We start from the raw sequence: 24,592 nt of genomic DNA, 5'->3' as shown, positions 1-24,592 counted from the left end.
CACTGGCCCGGATTAAAATGTAGCTCTGACAACACCACCGTTCCCCAGAACCTGGGGAAAGTTACCTCTTTACAAAGGGGGAAAAAACTCACAGGGCCCAGAATTGAGAGGATATTGCGCCTCTCAAAAAGTCAAGAGCTCACAGCAGGCCAGGCATGGTGGCTCGCACCTGTCATCCCAGCACTTTGGGAGGCCGAGGTGGGAGGATCGCTTGGGCCCAGAAGTATGAGACCAGCCTGGGCAACACAGTAAGACCTCACCCCTACAAAGCATACAAAAATTGGCCAGGCACGGTGACTCACGCTATAATCCCAGCACTTTGGGAGGCCGAGGCAGCTGGATCACCTGAGGTCAGGAGTTCGAGACCAGACTGGCCAACATGGAGAAACCCCTCTCTACTAAAAATACAAAAATTTGGTGGGCATGGTGGCGGGCACCTGTAATCCCAGCTACTCGGGAGGCTGAGGCAGGAAGATCACTGGAACCCAGGAGGCAGAGTTTCCAGTGGGCTGAGATCACGCCACTGCATTCCAGCCTGGGCAATAGAGCGAGACTCCATCTCAAAAAAAAAAAAAGAAAAAGAAAAAGAAAAAAGCTCCCAGCTGCTGCTCCGTTCAACGACCTTGAAGAATTCACCCTGAGCTTATCCCTTCTGTAAACACAAGGACTGTTGGCCTCCCACGGTATCAGTGGGAGAGAAAGGGAATGCAAGGGCTTGGCCCTACGATGGGGGCTCCTGGCTGACATTTCGCCATCTTCCTGTGAGCTCGGCAGTTTCCATCCCCCTCAGCCAAGCCCACGATTGGCCTCTGCTGATAAGCTGCAGGCATGGCGGGGCACAGTGGCTCACAACTGTAACCGCAGCATTTTGGGAAGCCAAGGCGGCGGGAGGATTGCTTGAGCCCAGGAGTTTGTTTTTTGTTTTGTTTCTGAGACGGAGTCTCGCTCTGTTGTCCTGATCTCGTGATCCACCCGCCTCAGCCTCCCAAAGTGCTGCGATTAGAGGATGAGCCACCGTGCCTGGCTAGCCCAGGAGTTAGAGACCAGCCTGGGCAATACAGCAAGGCCCCACCCCTACAAAAAAACTAAAAAATTAGCCGGGTCTGGTGGTGCACACCTGTAGTCCCAGCTTCTCAGGAAGCTGAGAGCTGGGAGGATTGCCGAAGTCTAGGAGGTCGAGGCTGTAGTGAGCCGAGATCATGCCACTGCACTCTAGCCTGGACAACTGAGCAAGACCTTGTCTCAAAAAAAAAAAAAAAAAAGGTACAAGTTGACACCCGCTCTGCTGTTTCCCAGCTAAGGTCATTTCCGCATAAATGGGAGGAAAGAAGTGTGACCATGATGGGACAGCAGAGCCCCCCGGCATACAGTAGGCACTCAATATCGAGTGGATGAATGAGCTGCCTGTCCCTGCAGGCGGTCTCAGGGAAAGTCCAAGGATGCTGGGATGCGGGCTGGCTTGTCCTGCCTCCAACCCAGGGAGCACCTATTTCTGATGCTAGAGACCCAGACGCAAGCAGTTGGTGCCTGAGGGTGGCCCTTCTGTAACCACTGGGCCGAAGCGGACATGGAGCCCCTGAATACTTAATAAGCATCTACCTGCTGGGGTAGTGGCTCACCCCTGTAATCCCAGCACCTTGGGAGGCCGAGGCGGCCGGATCACCTGAGGTCGGGAGTTCGAGACCAGCCTGACCAACATGGAGAAACCCCGTCTGTACTAAAAATACAAAATTACCCAGGCGTGGTGGTGCATGTCTGTAATCCCAGCTACTCGGGAGGCTGAGGCAGGAGAATCGCTTGAACCCGGGAGGCAGAGGTTGCAGTGAGCTGAGATCGCACCATTGCACTCCAGCCTGGGCAACAAGAGTGAAACTCCATCTCAAAACACTAAAAAAAATAAGCATCTACCCTGTGCCAGGCTGCCCGCTGAGCACTGGACACAGACACAAAGCAGGCGGCCTGTGCCCTGGTCCCAGCTAGGGACACAAACAATAACCGATTAAGCTTCACACTTATCTGAAGGAGGGTGTTTTGTTTTGTTTTGTTTTGTTTTGAGACACAGCCTTGCTCTGTTGCCCAGGCTGGAGCACGGTGGCGCGATATCGGCTCACTGCAACCTCTGCCTCCCGGGTTCAAGTGATTCTCCTGCTTCAGCCTCCGGAGTAGCTGGGATTATAAGCACTCACCACCACACCTGGCTAAGTTTTGTATTTTTAGTAGACACAGGGTTTTGCCATGTTGGCCAGGTTGGTCTCGAACTCCTGACCTCAAGTGATCTGCCCACTTCGGCCTCCCAAAGGGCTGGGATTAAGGCGTGAACCACCGCACCTGGTCTGTGCCTCATTTCTTCATCCCAGGCTGTTATAGGTCGAATTATGGCCCGGCCCCCTCAACCCCAAATTCATATGCTGAAATCCTGATCCCCAGGGGTAAGAATGTGACTGTATTTGGAGACAGAGTCTTTAAAAAGCGGTGATTAAGGGAAACTGAGGTAGGGACAGTGGCGCACTCCTATAATTCTAGCACTTTGTGGGGCTGAGGCGGGAGGATTGCTTGAGCCCAAGAGTTGGAGACCAGCCTGGGCAATATGGTGAGACTCCGTCTTGACAAAAAGTACAAAAATTAGCCAGGCATGGTGGATGCACCTATAGTCCCAGCTACTCAGGAGGCTGAGGCGGGAGGATCTGTTGAGCCCAGGAGTTTGAGAACAGCCTGGGCAACATGGTGAAAACACACCTCTACAAAAAATTAAACATAGCCAGGCATGGTGGTGCGTGCCTATGGTCCCAGCTACTTGGGAGGCTGAGATGGGAGGATTGCTTGAGCTCAGGAGTTCACGGCTGCACTCCACCCTGGGTGACAGAGCAACAACCTGTCACACAAAAAAAATTTATTTTATTTTAAATGTTAAGAGCCAACATTTGATACAAGCCATGTGCAGTTCTAGGCCTTCAGGTGTTAACCCCAGGTCAGCATCGCCATTCTGTGGAAAAGAAAGTAGGGCCCAGGCTGGGTGTTGTGGCTCATGTCTGTAATCTTAAGACTTTGGGAGGCCAAGGTAGGTGGATCACCTGAGGTCAGGAGTTCAAGACCAGCCTGACCAACATGGTGAAACCCCATCTCTACTAAAAATACAAAAATTGGCCAGGTGTGGTGGCGTGCACCTGTAGTCCCAGTTACTTGGGAGGCTGAGGCAGGAGAATCGCTTGAACCCAGGAGGCAGAGGTTGCAGTGAGCTGAGACCGTACCAGTGCACTCCAGCCTGGGCAACAAGAGCAAGACTCCATCTCAAAAAAAAAAAAAAAAAGAAAGAAAGAAAGACAGTGAGGCCCACAGAGGCAAAGTAACTTGTGTGAGGGCCACTCAGCTGCTGAGGGGCAGGACACAATTTGGAACATGGTGTTTTTTGTTTGTTTTATTTTTTTTTGAGACAGAGTCTCGCTGTCACCCAGGCTGGAGTGTAGTGGCACAATTTGGGCTCTCTGCAACCTCTGTCTGCCGGGTTCAAGTGATTCTCCTGCCTTAGCCTCCCAAGTAACTGGGACTACAGGTGCACGCCACCACGCCAAGCTAATTTTTCTTTTTTTTTTTTTTGAAGTTTTAGTAGAGATGGGGCTTCACCGTGTTTGCCAGGATGGTCTCGATCTCCTGACCTTGTGATCTGCCCACCTTGGCCTCCCAAAGTACTGGGATTACAGGCGTGAGCCACCGCGCCTGGCCAGAGCAAGGTGTTTTGTTTTTATTTTTGGTTTTTTTGGACAGAGTTTCACTCTTGTTGCCCAGGCTAGAGTGCAATGGCGTGATCTCGGATCACCGCAACCTCTGCCTCCCGGGTTCAAGCGATTCTCCTGCCTCGGCCTCCCAAGTAGCTGGGATTACACGCACCCACCACCACGCCTGGCTAATTTTGTATTTTTAGTAGGGATAGGGTTTCTCCATGTTGGTCAGGCTGGTCTCGAACTCCCAACTTCAGGTGATCCACCCGCCTTGGCCTCCCAAACTGCTGGGATTACGGGCATGAGCCACCGCACCCAGCCAGGAACATGGTGTTTTGATGTTTTGACTTTCCTGCCTCCAAGCTTTTCTGACTAATAAAACCGTTATGGGGATGTCAACATTCTGGGTAAAGGGCCACATAACTAAGATTTTCAGTACTGTGAGTCACAGTCTCTGTCGCAACTACTCAACCTTGCCATTGTAGGGTGAAAGCAGTCATAGACAATATGTAAATAAACGGTCATGGCTGTGTGCCAATAAAATTTTATTATAAAAACAAGTAGACCGGGCACTGTGGTTCATTCCTGTGATCCCAGCACTTTGGGACGCCGAGGTGGGTGGATCACCTGAGGTCAGGAGTTCGAGACCAGCCTGGCCAACATGGTGAAACTCCATCACTATTAAAAATACAAAAACTAGCCCGGTGTGGTGGCGGGCACCTGTAATCTGGCTGGCTTTGCAATTATCCCTCCAGCTGCCCTGTGGGGAGTGGATTTGGGGTGGGGATGGGAATCGACAGGAGAGGGAGCAGGGAGGATGCCATCAAGCCTATCTAGTTAAGCTGGGACCAGCGCACTCCATACTCAGGTAGGTCCCTGTCTCGGCAGAGCCCCCGAGGGCAGACATCGTTACCTTCTCCGTGGGCTGCTGCAGGATGGGGAGGTTCTCCTCCAACTTGTCCAGCCCCCTGTGGGCGTACTCGCTGGCTGATGCAACTGCCAAAAGAAATTAAGTAAGACGCAAATGTGACTGGTGGAAGGTCACCTCGTAATTGTTCGGGGGACAGCACCAAGAGCTGGGTAGACCCCCCTACTCCCCACCCAGGGAAAGCGCCAGGAGGGGGATTCAGTGCCCTCTGGGACTTCACCCACTCTGGGGCTCCAGCTTGGAGAGGATTGGCTGAGCCCCGCTGACAGCGGCCGCCGTGAGGGTCCTCACTCCCTTCTCTGCCGCGTCGCAGACGGTCTTGACATGCGGGTAGCTCTCCTTGGTGGAGGCATAGGCTGCGGACACCATGTCGCAGGTGGAGCTGATGAGAGGCATGCTGGTCACGCGGTCCACCACACTGGGCTATGAGAGAGAAGTGGCTCAGGCAAACTGGGCAGGGGAGGATGGGGGGCTCAGCCGGAAACTCAGGGTACCCTGCAGTTTTGCTCTCACTCCTGGCCAGTGAAACGGCTCAGTTTACCCACACTTTGCATCCAGGTGGTTGCACAAGTCAGGAACCTTGGGGTTTCGCCACATGCTTCCTTTTATTTTTTTTTTTGAAACGGAGTCTTGCACTGTCACCATGGCTGGAGTGCACTGGCGTGACCTCGGCTCGCTGCAACCTCCACCTCCTGGGTTCAAGCGATTCTCCTGCCTCGTCCTCCTGAGTAGCTGGGATGACAGGCGCCACCATGCCCAGCTAATTGTTTTTGTATTTTTAGTAGAGACGGGGTTTCACCATGTTGGCCAGGCTGGTCTTGAACTCCTGACCTCATGATTCGCCCACCTCAGCCTCCCAAAGTGCTGGGATGACAGGCGTGAGCCACTGCGCCCGGCCCGCGTGCTTCCTTTAACATAGCCTAGTTACATGAGCCTGCACTTTATTCCAGCGATGTGCCAGGTGGTGATAAGGGACAAGAGTCCCATTCTCATGGCAGTTAGGGTCTAAACTGGGGGCTGCAGACTATAGCCCATGGGTCACATCCAGCGTACCACTTGATTTTTTTTTTTTTTTTTTTGAGGAGGGGGGTTTCTCTCTCCCCCCCGGCGGGGGGGGCTCCGCCGCCGTGGCTGTAGTGCAGTGGCCGGATCTCAGCTCACTGCCAGCTCCGCCTCCCGGGTTCACGCCATTCTCCTGCCTCAGCCTCCTGAGTAGCTGGGACTACAGGCGCCCGCCACCGCGCCCGGCTAGTTTTTTGTATTTTTTAGTAGAGACGGGGTTTCACTGTGTTAGCCAGGATGGTCTCGATCTCCTGACCTCGTGATCCGCCCGTCTCGGCCTCCCAAAGTGCTGGGATTACAGGCTTGAGCCACCGCGCCCGGCCACCACTTGATTTTTTAATTTTAATTATCTTTGGGGCCAGGTGCAGTGGCTCACGCCTGTACTCCAAGCACTTTGGGAGATCGAGGCGGGCTGGTCACTTCGGGTCAGGAGTTCGAGACTAGCCTGGCCAATATGGTGAAACTCCGTCTCTATTAAAAATACAAAAATTCGCCGGGTGTGGTGGCGCACGCCTGTTACCCCAGCTACTCGGGAGGCTGAGGCAGGAGAATCACTTGAATTTGGGAGGCAGAGGTTGTAGTGAGCCGAAATGTCACCACTGCACTCCAGGCTGGGTAACAGAGCAAGACTCCATCTCAAAAAATATGTATATAAAATAAAATAACCTGAGGATGAGAGATCTGGAATAGAAACTGGCTTCCTAGGAGGCCCCTGAGAGAGACTTCAGAGGTGAGGAAGATTTGGCTTAGCGGTTGTGGAGGGCATGTAGTTTCAGACAGAACCCTGACCCCTCAGGCCCTCCAAGGGCCTTTGAGATTCCCCCGCTCCCAACTGGGGACACCAGTGAGTGGTCTGTACCCCACCGAGGAATAAACCTCTCTGGTTCCATGGGCTGCCGGCATATCCCTGGCTCCCTGCCAGGGCACCCTGGTGTAGGAAGCCTCGTTGCACAGGAATCACAGGGTCGGGGCAGTCCCTGGTCCTGGCCCTTCCTCACCTGCTGTACCGGTTCTTCCGCTGTCACCTGGGTGCTGCCATCAGCCTCTGCCCCGTTGGCAGACATGGTCTCTGCAACAGACACTGTGGAGAGAGGAACAGTCAGGTACAGCCTGCCTGGCCCCACCTTCTAGGAAAAAGTCCAGGCCCACGCTGCAGCTGGAAGACAGGGTTCATACCTGCCTATGACTTACAGCCATGCCTTTCAGTCCTTAGCAGGCATAAGAGTGACCTCTGGACTTTGTTCAACAGCAAGTGCTGATTCTAAAGCTTCGGGATGGGGCTCACCTGGCCCCCCATTTCTTTTTTCTTTCTTTCTTTTCTTTGGAGACAGTCTCACTCTGTTGCCCATGGTGGAGTGCAGTGGGGCAATCTGGTTTCAAGCGATTCTCCTGCCTCAGCCTCCTGAGTAGCTGGGACTACAGGCACCCACCACCATGCTCAGCTAATTTTTTTTTTTTTTTTTTTTTGAGACGGAGTCTGGCTCTGTTGCCCAGGCTGGAGTGCAGTGGCCAGATCTCAGCTCACTGCAAGCCCCAGCCCTGGTTCACGACCTGCCTTCTAGCCTCCCTAGTAGTTAGAGTAACAGGTCAGCCTAACGCCTCCGGCTAATTTTTTTGTATTTAGTAGAGACGGGTTTCACTGCGGTTAGCCAGGATGGTCCCCGTCATCTCCTGAACTCATGATCCAATCTGCCTCGCCTCCCAGTGCTGGGATTACAGGCGTGAGCCACTGCAACGGGCGTCAGCTAATTTTTGTATCAGAGGTCACATCTATAAGGGCCTGGCTGGTCTCAACTCCTGACCTCGTGGTTCCACCCACCTTGGTCTCCTGCACAGAATGGAGGCTGACCCATTATTCTTGACTCCTTTCTTTTTTTTTTCGTTAAGTGACAGGATCTTGTTTCATGTCACCCAGGCACGGTGGTGGGACTACAGCTCACCGCGCTCCAACCCCTGGCTCACTCCTGCACCATGACACCACCACACCTAGTTAATTTTTCTTTTTGGGTACAGAGATATATCCTTTTTTTTTTTTTCCTGAGATCGAGTCTTTCCTGTCACTGCTGCAGTAGTGAGTCCCGCTCACTGCAACCTCCACTTCATTCAAGCAATTCTGTTTTCTGAGAAGGCTGGGACAGTGCCACCACACCTGGCCAATTTTTTGTATTTTTTAGTAGAGACGGGGTTTCACCATGTTAGCCAGGATGGTCTTGATCTCCCGACCTCGTGATTCACCCGTCTCGGCCTCCCAAAGTGCTGGGATTATAGGCGTGAGCCACTGCGCCCGGCCCTGACCCTGCATTTCTAAAAGGCTCCCAGGCAGTGTTGATACAGCTGGTCCCTGGGATACACGTCAGGAAGCAAGGCTTGGGAACAGTCCCTTCCAGGGCTCACCTGTTCTCCAGGAAGCCAGGTATGACCTAAAACCTCTGTAGAGGACAATTTGCCAATAGCTGTCAAGTTCCAAGAACCATCTTCCCCTTGACCCAGAAACCTCACTTCGGGGAAGATCCCACACCTGTGTTTCCGCATGGGCAGAGCTGTGTGGACTTACTGGCCACAACATGACACTGGAAACAACCTGGACGCCGAGCGAAAGGGGAATAAGATAACAACAAGTGTGGCCAGACACAGCGGCTCGCGCCTGGAATCCTGGCACTTTGGGAGGCCGAGGCGGGCGGATCACCTGAGGTCAGGAGTTCGAGACCAGCCTGACCAACATGGTGAAATCCTGTCTCTGCTAAAAATATAAACATTAGCCAGGCATGGTGGTGGGCACCCGTACTCCCAGCTACTCAGGAGGGTGAGTTAGGAGAATCGCTTGAACCTGGGAAGCGGAGATTGCAGTGAGCTGAGATCGTGCCACTGCACTCCGGCCTGGACAACAGAGTGAGACTCCGTCTCAAAAACCAAAACCAAAACCAAAACCAAAAACAAGTGTATCCCAATGCAGTGGCTAAAGAATGAGATTTAAAGGCCGGGCATGGTGGCTCACGCCTGTAATCCCAGCACTTTGGGAGGCTGAGGCAGGTGGATCACCTGAGGTGAGGAGTTCAAGACCAGCCTGACCAACATGGAGAAATCCCATCTCTACTAAAAATACAAAATTAGACAGGTGTGGTGGAGAATGCCTGTAATCCCAGCTACTCGGGAGGCTGAGGCAGAAGAATTGCTGGAATCTGGGAAGCGGAGGTTGCAGTGAGCCAAGATTGCACCACTGCGCTCCAGCCTGGGTGACAAGAGCGAGACTCTGTCTCAAAAAAAAAAAAAAGAATGAGATTTAAATGTAACTGACATGGGCTGGATGTGGTTGCTCACGCCTGTAATCCCAGCACTTTGGGAGGCCGAGGCAGGAGAATCACCTGAGGTCAGGAGATGGAGACCAGCCTGGCCAACATGGCGAAACCCTGTCTCTACTAAAAATACAAAAACTAGCCAGGTGTGGTGGTGCACACCTCCATGGTTGGTTATCCCAGCTACTCAGGAGGCTGAGGCAGGAGAATCACTTGAACCCAGGAGGTGGAGGTTGCAGTGACCTGATATCTCACCAGTGCACTCCAGCCTGGGTGACAGAGCAAGACTCCATCTCAAAAAAAAAAAAAGAAAGAAAGAAAACAAAAGACAAAAGACTAAATGTAACTGACATGACATGGACAAAGATCTAGTCAAGGGATAAAATGTGTTAAATAGGGCAAACTATTTTTTTCTTTTTCGAGACGGATTTCCACCCTGTTGCCCAGGCTGCAGTGTAGTGGTGCGATCTCGGCTCACTGCAACCTCTGCCTCCTACGCTCAAGAGATTCTCCCACCTTGATCTTGTAAGTAGCTGGGACTACAGGCACGCACTATCACACCTGGCTAATTTGTGTGTGTGTGTGTGTTGGGGGGGGGGTGTGTGTGTGTGGTTTTTTTTTTTTTTTGACAGGGAGTCTTGCTGTGTCGCCCAGGCTGGAGTGCAGTGGCGTGATTTCAGCTCACTGCAACCTCCACCTCCCAGGTTCAAGCGATTCTCCTGCCCCAGCCTCCCGAGTAGCTGGGATTACAGGCATGCACCACCGCGTCCGGCTAATTTTTTGTAGTTTTAGTAGAGATGGGGTTTCACTATGTTGGTCAGGCTAGTCTTGAGCGTCTGACCTTGTGATCCACCCGCCTCAGCCTCCCAAAGTGCTGGGATTACAGGCGTGAGCCACCGCACTCGGCCGTGTTTTTTGTTTTTTTGTTTTTTTGTTTTTAGTAGAGATAGGGTTTCGCCATATTGCCCAGGTTGGTCTTGAACTCCTGAGCTCAAGGGATCTGCCCCACTTGGCCTCCCAAACTGCTAGAATTACAGGCGTGAGCCACCGCACCCAGTCAAAATGCAGGCTTTTTTTTTGAAAGTGAGATAACATGCCTGCCTGCACTGCAGAGCTATGAAGCCCAGGTCAGGGGTATGGGGAGGACGGGGCTCCCCAGGTGAGTCTATGCAAGTGGGATGAAGCCACAACTCCATTTTCCTGGACAAGTGAGATGAAGCAGGGACACCATCATCAGATGAGGTTCTCAGGGGAAAGCCAGGAGTCCCAGCTCCACCTATGCTGTGCTCGCTGGAGCAAGGCACCTTCCCCTTCTCTGGCCTCGGTCATCTCACCTGTAATATGAGGATAAAGGGTCGGGCACGGGCCTGTAATCCCAGCACTTTGGGAGGCTGAGGCGAGTGGATCACTAGGTCAGGAGTTCGAGACCAGCCTGGCCAACATAGTGAAACCCCATCTCTAAATATACAAAATTACATACAAAATTACGAAAATTAGGCGCGGGTATGGTGGCAGGCACCAGCTACTTGGCAGGTACCAGCTACTTGGGAGGCTGAGGTAGGAGAATTGCTTGAACCTGGGAGGCAGAGGTTGCAGTGAGCCAAGACCGCACCACTACACTCCAGCCTGGGTGACAGAGGAAGACTCCATCTCAAAAAAAAATGTGGCTAGGCCGGGCGCGGTGGCTCAAGCCTGTAATCCCAGCACTTTGGGAGGCCGAGACGGGCGGATCACAAGGTCAGGAGATCGAGACCATCCTGGCTAACACGGTGAAACCCCGTCTCTACTAAAAAATACAAAAAATTAGCCGGGCGAGGTGGCGGGCGCCTGTAGTCCCAGCTACTCGGGAGGCTGAGGCAGGAGAATGGCATAAACCCGGGAGGCAGAGCTTGCAGCGAGCTGAGATCCGGCCACTGCACTCCAGCCTGGGCGACAGAGCGAGACTCCGTCTCAAAAAAAAATGTGGCTAAAGGTCATGCCTGCCTTATGGCCTGCTTTCCCGGGGAATTCTGGTGTGAGCCTAAGAACCTGTGGCCTTGACTCTGAGCATCTTTTCCAGAGGAATGAGGCCCCACCTCCTGGTGGCCTTGCTTCGATGTCCCCTAAGCAGAACTCAGCAAAATGATGTTTTGCGAGCACTGGATCTGGAGTCCAGATTGGGTTCTCTTTTTGTTTTTGTTTTTGTTTTTTCTTTGAGATGGAGTCTTGCTCTGTCACCCAGGCTGGAGTGCAGTGGCGCGATCTCAGCTCACTGCAACCTCCGTCTCCCAGGTTCAAGGGATTCTCCTGCCTCAGCCTCCAGAGTATCTGGGATTACAGGCGCCTGCCACCAGGTCCAGCTAATTTTCATATTTTTAGTAGCAGTGGGGTTTCACCATGTTGACCAGGCTATTCTCGAACTCCTGACTGCAAATGATCTGCCCACCTCAGCCTCCCAAAGTGCTGGGATTACAGGCGTGAGTCATCGTGCCCAGTCCAGAGTGGGTTCTAATCCCAGTTTGGCAACTCACTAGGAATAGGAGTTTGGGCAGGCAGCATTCCCTAGGAGCCTTGCTTGCCACATCTGTGAAATGGGTATAAGTTTCACAAGAGCCTGGAGTTCCTGTGGACTGGAGGAGACACTGCTCCGGGGAAGCTCAGCTCCATGCCTGGCACATAGTAAGAGCTCCATAAACCATCTCACCGCACTCTGGCTTCCACGGACAAAGGGTTACAGCCAGCCAGGAACCAGCTTCCTGTCAGGTACAAAAGTCCCCCAACTGGGAAGTCAGGTGAGAAGATATACCTACGTCCCAGTAATCACTGCCTAAATCTATTCTTCTCACCTCCTTCGGAGCCTGAGCTCACCTGGGCAGGCAGCCAGGTAGGCAGGCATCAAAGTCCTGGCCTCGACAGATTCCCAAGCCCCACTTAGGACTCAGGCAGCTTCCTCCCGTCCCCTCTGTCCACCATGACTTTCTGGAACTGGTTAAAGCAAGGGTGGCCACTGCAGATGTCAACGCCCTATGAAACCCCTGGGGGTCAGTGACCTGCCTTGCCGCTGGCTCCAGAAGGGGAGTTCCAGGCCAGACCCAGTCATCCAGCAACTTCAGGGCATGCTAAGACTGGACTTCAAAAATTCCAAGAGCCCCAGGTCCCACTGCTAGGCCCAGCCGGGACAAGAACCCCAAAGCAGTTAAGGGGTAGGCCTTCCTACTTTTAAGCCATCTCGCCGCCACGCCCACCCGAGGGAAGCGGGGAGGATTTGCCCAAGACCTCCCCAGAAGCAGTTGGGGGCGCCAGGAGCCGGGGCAACCCCCCTTCCAACGCCCGTGGCAAAACCATCTGGAGGGCAGGCGGCTTTACGGTGGCGGGGGGTGTCTCTGAAGACCCCGGAAGGGAGGGCGAAGTTTCTGCCCGCAGGAGGAAACTTGCCTGCAAATTGCGTTTCCAAAAGCAAGCAAACTGATCAAAATTTAGAGAAAACCTGGCGGGGGCGGTATTTAGCCCACCTCCCTCAATATCACCCCTTCTAGGGGGCTCTTTCGCCCCTCAAAAGTCCCAGGAAGTGAGAAGAGGGTTTCAAAGTTCAAGCTCCGTTGCAGACGTTGGATTTTTCTGGGGGGAGGGGTGACCAGCCTGGGCTGAAGACCCCTCCCCAGGCCGCAGAGTCCAGCAAATCCCACCCCGAGAAAGGCCCTCCCCGACCCCTCCGCCCCTGGGGTGCCCCAGGACTCGGTGGACACCGCCCCCCAGCTCAACTGAGGGACCCCCGCCACTCACCGCGGTCAACTGGACGTCCCACGCACAATAACTGCGGCTTCCAGACCAGCCTGGAAACCGTCAGGGCCGGGGCGGGGCTGGCTTTTAGTGCGCGGTGGGTTGGGGGCGCAAGGGAGTGACGGGCGAGAGGACCAATTAGGTTGAGGGAATGCCCGCGCCAGGCCCGCCCCTCTCCTCCCTAGCCCGCCTCCTCTAGGCCCCGCCCCTCGCCAAGTCACTTAAGAAGTACGGGAAGGACTACACGCCCTGAAGGGGAGGGGGCACTCCTGGACCACGCCTGTCCCAGTCACGGGACCCCCCGCTCCGCAGCTGGGGACCCTATGAAGTTGGCCCTGGGAGGTGAGTGCGATCGGGGTAGCTGCACGGGTGCTGGGATTCCCTAGGTCGCCCATTTCCCCTATGGCCAAACTGAGGCTGCTAGAACCCCGGGAGAGTTGCAGGGTGACCCTCGCCAGCGCGTCAGGGGCCAGGCCCTCCACCATGGGCTGCAACCCAGCTATATATATATATATATACATACACACACTTTTTTTTTTCCGAGACGCAGTCTCGCTCTGTCATTAAGGCTGGAGTGCAGTGGCACGACCTTGGCTCACTGCAGCCTCCACCTCCTGGGTTCAAGAGATCCTCCTGCCTTAGCCTCCTGAGTAGCTGGGATTACAGACACGTGCCACCAGGCCCGGCTAATTTTTGTATTTTTGGTAGAGACGGGGTTTCACCATGTTGGCCAGGCTGGTCTCGAACTCCTGACCTCAAGGGATCTGCCCGCCTGGGCCTCCCATCGTGCTGGGATCACAGGTGTGAGCCACTGCACCCTGCCCAACCCAGCTATATGAGCGACTTGAACCACCACAGGGAACTCGTCCAGCCTCCAGCCCGACCTGCCCAGCATCAGACCTCCCAGCACTATATTGACTTTTTATCATCCCTGTTTTGCGGAGGAGGAAACTGAGGCCTGGAGAGGGTCAGCCAGGGGCAAGGCAGCCGTCAGGTTCCAGGCTCTGTGACTGCTGGATCAACCTCTTCCTGAAGCTGCCTCCGCCTGGATTTTACCCCGCCCCTCTCCACCACCCAAATTCTTTATCTTCTTGGTCTATAAACCAAGGTCTCAATCTCAGATGGCCCTAGGGGCCAAGGAGGAGATGAATATTTCTGCTGAGGAGGTGGCAGTGATGCTCTGCTTAGAGGGGCAGGGGAGAGCAGTGCCCTATGGGAGACCCACCTGGGGAGTCACAGATCCACAGGAAGTTCAAGCCGTAGACATGTCCTGCCTGTTAGGGAACAACAGGGGCTGTGTCCAGCCCAGGGGCCACCGGTTTGCCACTTCTGCTAAATTATTTGAATAGAATGAAGCTTCTGGTAGCTTTAGAAAGAACATGGGAAAAATTGGGTGTCTGTGATTGCATTTTTCTGGGGGGTGGGTGAGGACAGGGTCTATGCTAGCACTGTCCAATAGAACTTTCTGCAATGTTAAGAGTGTTCTAGAATTGTGTGCCATCCAACACTGTAGCCAAAAGCACCATGTGGATAATGCACAGTGAGAAGCTGAATGTTTAAATTTTTTTTTTTTTTTTTGAGACAGAGTCTTGCTCTGTCGCCCAGGCTGGAGTGCAATGGTGCAATCTCGACTCACTACAACCTCTACCTCCCGGGTTCAAGCGGTTCTCCTGCCTCAGCCTCCCAAGTAACTGGGATTACAGGTGCGTGCCACCACACCCGGCTAATTTTTGTATTTTTGGTAGAGATGAGGACTCACCATGTTGGCCAGGCTGGTCTCAAACTCCTGGCCTCAAGTGATCCACCTGCCTTGGCCTCCTAAAGGGCTGGGATTACAAGTGTGAGACACTGCACTTGACCTGAATGTTTAAATTTAAGTAACTTCAGGCAGTTAGTGAGATTCTCAAGTGAATCTGAGACCCCATTCCTTGACATTTGTAACAGACTTTTTCCTTCTCATTCACTCATTCAACCATATTTATGGAGTCCTTGCACTGGGCACAGCGGTGAGCTAAACAGATAAGAATTCCAGCCCTCGTGACACTCACTAACCAGTGCGAGAGACGAACAAGGAACAAGATAAGTGAGTGAACTTTACAATGGGTCACGTGGTAGGACAGCAAAGGAAAAGACGAATGTGGGGGCTGCAGGGTTTTTGTTCTTGGGTTTTGTTTTTGAGACGGAGTCTCACTCTGTCACCCAGACTGGAGTGCAGTGGCACGATCTCGGCTCACTGCAACCTCCGCCTCCCACGTTCAAGCAATTCTCGTGCCTCGACCTCCCAAGTGGCTGGGATTACAGGCCTGTGCCACCATGCCTGGCCAATTTTTGTATTTTTTTTAGTAGAGACAGGGCTTCACCATGTTGGCCAAGCTGGTCTTGAACTCCTGACCTCACGTGATCCACCAGCCGTGGCATTCCAAGGTGCTGGATTACAGGCGTGAGCCACTGCACCCGATGGGGCTGCAGTTTTTTGTAGGGAGGTCAGAGGAGGCCTTTCTGAGTGACATCCAAGAAGAGAAGAGAGAGAGGTCAGGAGGGAACCATGTCCAGTTAGGGGGAACAGCATTCCAGGCAGCAGGCACAGTCCATGCAAAGGCCCTGAGGCAGGACTGCACCCGGCACCTAGAACAGTGAGGAGGGCCCTGTGGCTGGAGTAGAGTGAGTGAGAGGGAGGGAGGAGGGGAGGGCAGAGATGGCTCAGAGAGGGGAAGTGACTCATCCAAGATTCAAGGTCAGTGGGAGATTTGCCTGGTAACCCTCAGCTTCTTGGTGGCCTTGAGTAACAAAATAACTCTGGTCTAGGGGATGAGCCCTGGTGATTTTGCCAAACGCCCTTTTTTTTTTTTTGAGACAGAGTCTCACTCTGTCGCCCAGGCTGGAGTGCAGTGGCGCAATCTCGGCTCACTGCAAGCTCCACCTCCCGGGTTCACGCCATTCTCCTGCCTCAGCCTCCCGAGTAGCTGGGGCTACAGGCGCCCGCCACCATGCCCGGCTAATTTTTTTGTATTTTTAGTAGAGACGAGGTTTCACCATGTTAGCCAGGATGGACTCGATCTCCTGACCTTGTGATCCGCCCGCCTCGGCCTCCCAAAGTGCTGGGATTACAGGCGTGAGCCACCATGCCCAGTCTTTTTTTTTTTTTGAGACAGTCATCTCCCAGGCTTTCGGTTCTTCTTGAGGGCAACATCTGCCCAGAAGTCCCTGCCTGGCCTCCCACAGCCCCAGGGTGAGAGGTAAGAAATAGCTACTGTGGGTGTGGGCCCAGCTACTCGGGAGGCTGAGGCAGGAGAATCACTTGAACCCGGGAGGCGGAGGTTGCAGTGAGCCGAGAATGCACCATTGCACTCCAGCCTGGGCAACAAGAGTGAAACTCCATCTCAAAAAACAAAAAAAGAAAAAAAGAAAGAAATAGCTACAGTTGGCTGGGCAAGGTGGCTCACTCCTGTAATCCCAGCACTTTGGGAAGCCAAGGTGGACAGATCACTTGAGCTCAGGAGTTCAAGACCAACCTGGCCAATATGGTGAAATCCTGTCTCTACCAAAAATGCAAAAATTAGCCTGGTATACAATGAGATACCATCTCACACCAGTTAGAATGGCAATCATTAAAAAGTCAGGAAACAACAAGTGCTGGAGAGGATGTGGAGAAATAAGAACACTTTTACACTATTGGTGGGACTGTAAACTAGTTCAACCATTGTGGAAGACAGTGTGGTGATTCCTCAAGGATCTAGAACTAGAAATACCATTTGACCTAGACATCCCATTACTGGGTATATACCCAAAGGATTATAAATCATGCTGCTATAAAGACACATGCACACATATGTTTATTGCGGCACTATTCACAATAGCAAAGCCTTGGAACTAACCCAAATGTCCATCAATGACAGACTAGATTAAGAAAATGTGGCACATATACACCATGGAATACTATGCAGCCATGAAAAAGGATGAGTTTATGTCCTTTGTAGGGACATGGATGCAGCTGGAAACCATCATTCTCAGCAAACTATCATAAGGACAGAAAACCAAACACTGCATGTTCTCACTCATAGGTGGGAATTGAACAATGAGAACAGTTGGACACAGGTTGGGGAACATCACACACTGGGGCCTGTTGTAGGGTGGGGGGAGGGCGGAGGGATAGCATTAATACCTAATGTAAATGATGAGTTAATGGGTGCAGCACACCAACATGGCACATGTATACATATGTAACAAACCTACACGTTGTGCTGTACCCTGGAACTTAAAGTATATAAAAAAAAAAAAAAATTAGCCAGACATGGTGACCCATGCCTGTAATCCCAGCTTCTCCACAGACTGAGGTGGAAGGATCGCTTGAGACTGGAGGGGTGGAGGTTGCAGTGAGCCAAGATCGCACCACTGCACTCCAGCCTGGGTAACAGAGCAAGACCCTGTCTCAAAAACGAAAATGAGATAGCTGCTGTTTTCTGGGCTATGTCATTATATTATTCAGCAGCCTGATTCCCATTTTCTTTTAATTTTTATTTATTTATTTTTGAGACAGAGTCTCGCTCTGTCGCCCAGGCTGGAGTGCAGTGGCACGATCTTGGCTCACTGCAAGCTCCACCTCCCGGGTTCCCGCAATTCTCTTCCTCAGCCTCCTGAGTAGCTGGGATTACAGGCGCCCGCCACAATGCCCGGCTAATTTTTTGAATTTTTAGTAGAGGCGGGGTTTCACCATGTTGGCCAGGCAGATCTTGAACTCCTTAACCTCGAGATCCACCCGCCTCAGCCTTCCAAAGTGTTGGGATTATAGGCGTGAATCACCGTGCCTGGCACTGTTTATTTATTTACTTATTATCGTTATTATTTTTTTAGTTGGAGTCTCGCTCTGTTGCCCAGGCTAGAGTGCAGTGGCGTAATCTCGGCTCACTGCAACCTCTGCCTCCCAGGTTCAAGCGATTCTCCTGCCTCAGCCTCCCAAGTAGCTGGGATTACAGGTATGTGCCACCACACCCGGCTAATTTTTGTATTTTTAGTAGAGACAGGGTTTTGCCATGTGGGCCAGGCTGGTCTCGAACTCCTGACCTCAGGTGATCCACCCGCCTCAGCCTCCCAAAGTGCTGGGATTACAGGCATGAGCCACTGTGCCCAGAAAGTCTTTGTTTTTGACATTTTCTACTCCTTCTTTTCTTTCCTTCCCTCTCCACCCCCTCCCAATTCTAGGACTCCTAGTTCTTTCTCACTGAGAGTAGGGGAACGGCGGTGAGCATACTGCCACAAGGTGGCACTGCTGGTCCCACATGGGGGGGGGGGGGGTGTCCCTGCCTGGCACAGGTGTTCCCTGTCTCTCCTCTGACCCTTCCTTCCCTCCCTCCATCCATCCGTTTTCAACCATGTCCTATTGAGTGTGAGCCAGGCCAGCAATTCACTGAATATGCAGTCATTCAACAAATAATTATTAAGCACCTGCTGTGTGCCACACTGTGCTGGGCAGCCCTGGAGACAGACACGGGATGGCAGGATTGTATTAAGACTTTTGGGACCTGGCTGGGTGCGGTGGCTCACGCCTGTAATCCCAGCACTTTGGGAGGCTGAGGCATGTGGATCACCTGAGGTTAGGAGTTTGAGACCAGCTTGAACAATATGGTGAAACTCCGTCTCTACTAAAAGTACCCAAAAAAGGCTGGGCGCGGTGGCTCAAGTCTGTAATCCCAGCACTTTGGGAGGCCGAGACGGGCGGATCACAAGGTCAGGAGATCGAGACCATCCTGGCTAACACAGTGAAACCCCGTCTCTACTAAAAAACATACAAAAATCTAGCCAGGTGAGGCGGTGGGCGCCTGTAGTCCCAGCTACTCGGGAGGCTGAGGCAGGAGAATGGCGTAAACCTGGGAGGCGGAGCTTGCAGTGAGCTGGGATCCAGCCACTGCACTCCAGCCTGGGCGACAGAGCGAGACTCCGTCTCAAAAAAAAAAAAAAAAAAGACTTGGGACCAGCTGTGGTGGCTCAGGCCTGTAATCCCAGTACTTTGGGAGGCTGAGGAGGGTGGATCACCTGAGGTCAGGAGTTCGAGACCAGCCTGGCCAATGAAGAGCAACCCTCTCTCCATTAAAAATACAAAATTGGCCAGGTGTGGTGGCTCATGCCTGTAATCCGAGCACTTTGGGAGGCTGAGGCAGGCGGATCACGCGGTCAGGAGATCGAGACCATCCTGGCTAACATGGTGAATCCCAGTCTCTACTAAAAATACAAAAATTAGAGAGAGGGTTTCTCTTCATTGGCCAGGCTGGTCTCGATCTCCTGACCTTATTATCTGCCCCCCTCGGCCTCCCAAAGTGCTGGGATTACAGGCGTGAGCCACCGCTCCCGGACCCTATTTTTTTTTAAGGCGAAGTCTAGCTCTGTCACCCAGGCTGGAGTACAATGGCGCCATCTTGGGTCACTGTAGCCCCCGCCTCCTGGGTTCAAGGGATTCTCCTGCCTCAGCCTCCTGAGTAGCTGGGATTACAGGTGCGTGTGACCACACCCGGCTCATTTCTATATTCTAATTTTTTTAAGTTTTATTTATTTATTTATTTGAGACAGAGTCTCACTCCGTCATCTGGGCTGGAGTGCGGTGGCGTGATCTCAGCTCACTGGGCGTGGTGGCGTACATTTGTAATTTTGGCTACTTGGGAGGCTGAGGCAGGAGAATCCCTTGAACCTGGGAGGCGGAGGTTGCAGTCAGCCAAGATCGTGCCACCGCACTCCAGCCTGGGTGACAGAGGGAGACTCTGTCTCAAAAAACAGCAATAATGGCTGGGCGCGATGGCTCACACCTGTCATCCCAGCACTTTGGAAGGCCGAGGGGACGGGGGTGGATCACCTGAGGTCAGGAGTTTGAGACCAGCCTGGCCAACATGGTGAAACCCCGTCTGTACTAAAAATACAAAAAATTAGCTGGACGTGGCCGGGCGCAGTGGCTCAAGCCTGTAATCCCAGCACTTTGGGAGGCCAAGGCGGGTGGATCACGAGGTCAGGAGATCGAGACCATCTGGCTAACACAGTGAAACCCCGTTTCTACTAAAAATACACAAAATTAGCCGGCCGCGGTGGCGGGCGCCTGTAGTCCCAGCTACTCCGGAGGCTGAGGCAGGAGAATGGCGTGAACCTGGGAGGCGGAGCTTGCAGTGAGCCGAGATCTCGCCACTGCACCACTCCAGCCTGGGCGACCGAACGAGACTCCGTCTCAAAAAAAAAAAAAAATTAGCTGGACGTGGTGACATGCACCTGTAATCTCTGCTCGGGAAACTGAGGCAGGAGACTCGCCTGAACCCGGGAAGTGGAGATTGCGCCGTTGCACTCCATCCTGGGCAACAAAAGTGAAACTCCGTCTCAAAACAAAAACACCCGGTTCATGCCATTCTCCTGCCTCAGCCTCCCTGAGTAGCTGGGATCACAGGCACCCGGCACCACGCCTGCCACTTTTTGTAGTCAGGCAGAGACGGGGTTTCACTGTGTTACAGGATGGCTCGATCTTTGACCATGGATTCCACCTGCCTGCCTCCCAAAGGCTGGGATTACAGGTGTGAGCCACCGTGTCCGCCTTTTTCTTTCGAGACAGGGTCTGGCTCCTCTTGTTGCTCAGGCTGGAGTGCAGGATGAATCAGGATGCAGCCTCGGACATCCCAGACTTGCCAATCCTCTACCTCAGCCTCCCAAGTAGCTGAGAGGACGGCAGTGCATGCCATCACATCTGCCAATTTTTGTATTTTTATACAGGTGGGGGTCCTGAATTCATGTTGCCCAGGTTGAAATGAACTCCTGGGCTTGGTAATCCTTTTTCCACCTTGGGCCTTCCCAAAGTGCTGGGATTACAGGGGTGAGCCACCATGCCTGGCCATGTGAATAATTTATAGCATAAGTATGTTCTGAATATTTTGAGACATACCTATGCTAAAAAATGTTCATTTAATGGAGTTCAGTGGTCCACACCTGTAATCCCAGTGCTTTGGGAGACAGAGGCAGGAAGATTGCTTGAGCCCAGGAGGTCAGGGCTGCCATGAACTATGATGGCACCACTGTGCTCCAGCCTGGGTGACAGAGCAAGACCTTGTCTCAAAATAATAATAATAATAATAATTCGCTTTGGCCAGGCACAGTGGCTCATGCCCGTAACTTACATTTCGAGGCCAAGGGGCGTGGGCAGATCACTTGAGGTCAGGAGTTGAGACCAGCTCACAACAAGGTGAAACCCCATCTCTGCTAAAATACAAAATTGGGTCAAAAGGGCAAAGGGTGGCTCAAGCCTGTAATCCCATAGTACTTTTGGGAGGCCGAGAGACGGTGGATTGACGAGGTCAGAGATCAGACCATCCTGATAACACGGTGAAACCCCGCCTCACTAAGAAATACAAAAACTAGCCGGGCGAGGTGGCGGCACCTGTAGCCCAGCTACTGAGGCTGAGGCCGGATGAATGGCGGACCCGGAGTACGGAGCTTGCAGTGAGCTGAGATCCGCCACTGCACTCCAGCCTGGTTACATGACTCTGCCTCAAAAATTAGTCATTGGGCGCAGGCGACATTTGTAATTTTGGCTATTTGGGAGGCTGAGGCAGGAGAATCCCTTTGAACCTGGGAGGCGGAGGTTGCAGTCAGCCAAGACGCGCCACCACCACACTCCAGCCACTGGTGACAGAGGGACTCTGTCTCAAAAACAGCACAATGAGCTGGGCGCGATGGTCACACCTGTCATCCCAGCACTTTGAAGGCCGAGGGGACAGGGTGATCACCTGAGGTCAGGGAGTTTGAGACCAGCCTGGCCAACATGGTGAAACCCCTGCCTGTACTAAAAATACAAAAATTAGCTGGACGTGGCCGGGCGCAGTGGCTCAAGCCTGTAATCCCAGCACTTTGGGAGGCCAAGGCATGGTGATCAGCAGGTCAGAGAGATCGAGACCATCTGGTTAACACAGTGAAACCCCGCTTCTACTAAAATACACAAAATTAGTCATGGCGGGCGCCTGCAGTCCCAGCTACTCTGGGAGTGCTGAGGCCGAGGAATGGCGCGAACCTGGGAGGCGTGAGCTTGCAGTGAGCCGCAGATCTCGCCACTGCAACTACCTGCAGCTCAGACTGAGCGAGACTATTTCAAAAATTAGCTGACGCAGATGCACCTGTAATCTCTGCTCGGGAAACTGAGGCAGGAGATCAGCTTGAACCCGAAGTGGAGATTGCTGCACCTCCATCCTGGCAACAAAAGTGAAACTCCGCTTCAAACAAAAACAAAAACAAAAAGTAATAATAACAACAACAATAATTCATTTAACTGCCTGTCTTGTAATTAACCTGGCAACTCAGCCAGGCCTTGTCCACGCCGCTCACACTGTGTGGCTCAAAGACTGCAGGACACCTGACCAGCTGTGGCCCAACTGGTGAGAAGGCAGAGGATTTTGTCTCTGGCAATTTGGGCTCGCTGCAGGAAGCCAGGGGTCTTTTAACATGCAGGCCCTGGCCCATCCCCACCCCCAGGCCCTCATGGCGCCAGCTGCCCGCTGCCCCCTGCGAGGCGGTGGCGGGTGTGGGGGAGGGGAGCAGCTCTGAGACCCACTGTCCTCTCTTCTAGGCCAGGAGTGTCCTACTGGTTCACATGCCCATCCGTGGACTGCCCGGAGGGACCACAGGCCAGGCCTCCACCTGGCCATTGTCTCCTGCACCCTCCGGCCCTGGTGGCCCGTCTGGCTCTGAGCCGACATTTAAGACTTCCTGGGCCTCCCTCGCGTCCTGCAGGCAGTCAAGCAGATTCCTTGTCCATGTCCGGGAAGGACGGAGGCCCGGGGCAGCTGTCTGGGAATCAGATCCCATGGGGCCGTGCGACTCCATTCCTTGGGGCCGCAGCCATACCCCCCAGCCAACCCCTCCCTGGAAAGCCATGTCCAGGGTGGCCAGGCCTGGCGGCTCTGGGCACAGCCCTCCTGGTGCCAGCTGCCAGGATGTGCCAGCCGCGTTGGCGGGGAGAGAACAGGCCGTTCTTGGCTCTCTCGGCTGCCTCTTTGTTCCCGGGCGGAGGTGGGGGGCTGTTGTCCTGGCAACCAGCCCCTTTTCCTCAACACAGTCACCCGAGGTGAAAACTGGGGGCACCTCAGGCCTGGGGGTTTGGGTCAGGGAAGGTCCCTGGTCACCTAAGGTGGCCGAGGAGTTCCCTCCTCCCCGCCGGCCGGGCTTCCTCGGAGTTCATATTTCCCGGACGATGAGGGAGGCCGGGTCACCCCCCCCCCTTTTTGGGGATTGGAATGCCGGAGGTGGTGGCAGCAGGGGGTGGACGTTCCTGGCGGGGCAGGCACCGTGGTGGTGGCAGCTGCTAGTCCCCTGCCTGTCCCACGTCCCCCAAGTGGGAGGCTGCAGCTGGTGTGGGTGACTTTGGTTCCCGGGGCGGGGGAGGGTTATTTTGGGAGTGGGGGCCAGGGAGAATGAGAGGCCCCTCCACGGGGGCAGGAAGTGGGGCAGCCCCAGCTGCATTCTCCGGTTGGCCCACCTGGCGTGGCGGGTACCGCCGCTGTTGCACAGGAAGTGTCCTCAACGCCCGCCTGTGGTCCACTGAGTCTAGGGCCTGGAGGCGGGAGGCAGCTGGCGAGGAGGGGGCAGGGACCCGCTGGCGGTGCTGCAGAGCAGATCAGAATCTTCCAGAAGAGTCCCACTGGGGTAATGGTGACGCCTATGGAGTGCGTGGTGACTTGGGTTCAGGCCATTTATATGCATTGGCTGGTTTAATCCGGTGTCTTCCGGAGGAGGGCGCTAGGAATGAATTCCCCTTTTACACATGGAGAAACCGAGGCTCAGAAACAAGTAACTGGCCCAAAGTCATTTAGCAAATAAACAGCTGACACCAGGCGTGGTGGCTCACGCCTGTAATCCCAGCACTTCCGGAGGCCGAGGCAGGTGAATCACCTGAGGTCAGGAGTGTGAGACCAGCCTGGACAACACCGTGAAACCCCGTCTTTACTAAAAATACAAAAATTGGCTGGATGTAGTGGCGGGTGCCTGTAATCCCAGCACTTCAAGAGGCCGACGCGGGTGAATCACCTGAGGTAGAGGAGTGTGAGACCAACCTGGACAACATGGTGAAACCCTGTCTCTACTGAAAATACAAAACTCAGCCAGGTGTGGTGGTGGGTGCCTGTAACCCCAACTACTTGGGAGGCCGAGGCACGAGAATCGCTTGAACACAGGGCAGGGGTGGAGGTTGCGGTGAGCCGAGATTGCGCCACTGCACTCCAGCCTCCGCAACAGCAAGACTCCGTCTCAAAACAACAACAAGCAGCAGAGGCTGGGCGCGATGGCTCATGCTTATAATCCCAGCACTTTGGGAGGCTGAGGTGGGTAGATTGAGCCCAGGAGCTTGAGGTTAAGTGAGCTATGATAGGACCACTGCACTTCACTCTGGGTGACAGAGCGAGACCCCATCTCACAGCAAAAAATAATGATAATAATTAATAAATAAACATCAGAACTGGGATTCTCATGCATAGCATTTACTATCAGGTCTATTAACTCCATAGAGGCCTCCAAGTGTATACTGTACAGTGTAGCTCTCAACCAGGGGTGAGTCTGCCCGCCAGGGCACACGGGGTGATGTCTGGGGACATTTGTGGTTGTCACAACTGGGGGTTGCTCCTGGTATGGAGTGGGTGGAGGCCAGGGATGCTGCTCAGCACCCTTCACTGCCCAGGATGGCCCCGCCACAGAGAAGGAATCCACCGCTAATGTAGAGTTATGCGCAGTGGCTCACGACGGGCATGGTGGCTCATGCCTATAAGCCTAGCACTTTGGGAGGCCGAGGCAGGCAGAGCACTTGAGGTCAGGAGTTCAGGACCAGCCAG

The 24,592-nt window shown here is 53.6% G+C and overlaps 1 protein-coding gene across 1 annotated transcript in view; it reads right to left on the bottom strand.

The window, feature by feature from the left end:
• Positions 1-12,926, bottom strand: part of PLIN3 (perilipin 3) — a 29,989-nt gene extending 17,063 nt beyond the window's left edge. Inside the window, exons 1-4 of the mRNA XM_031660099.1 lie at positions 12,762-12,926; positions 6,705-6,787; positions 4,869-5,067; positions 4,630-4,712 (exon numbers count right to left, since the gene is read on the bottom strand). Coding sequence (XP_031515959.1) covers positions 4,630-4,712; positions 4,869-5,067; positions 6,705-6,770 — 348 coding nt within the window. The 5' untranslated portion in view covers positions 6,771-6,787; positions 12,762-12,926. The remainder of the gene's footprint in view (positions 1-4,629; positions 4,713-4,868; positions 5,068-6,704; positions 6,788-12,761) is intronic.
• Between the last annotated feature and the right edge of the window lie 11,666 nt (positions 12,927-24,592).

Source organism: Papio anubis, chromosome 20 (assembly GCF_008728515.1).
Source record: "Papio anubis isolate 15944 chromosome 20, Panubis1.0, whole genome shotgun sequence".
Classification (NCBI taxonomy): domain Eukaryota; kingdom Metazoa; phylum Chordata; class Mammalia; order Primates; family Cercopithecidae; genus Papio; species Papio anubis.
The sequence above is the reverse complement of the archived record's forward strand: the minus strand, read 5'-3'. Positions and strand labels throughout refer to the sequence as shown.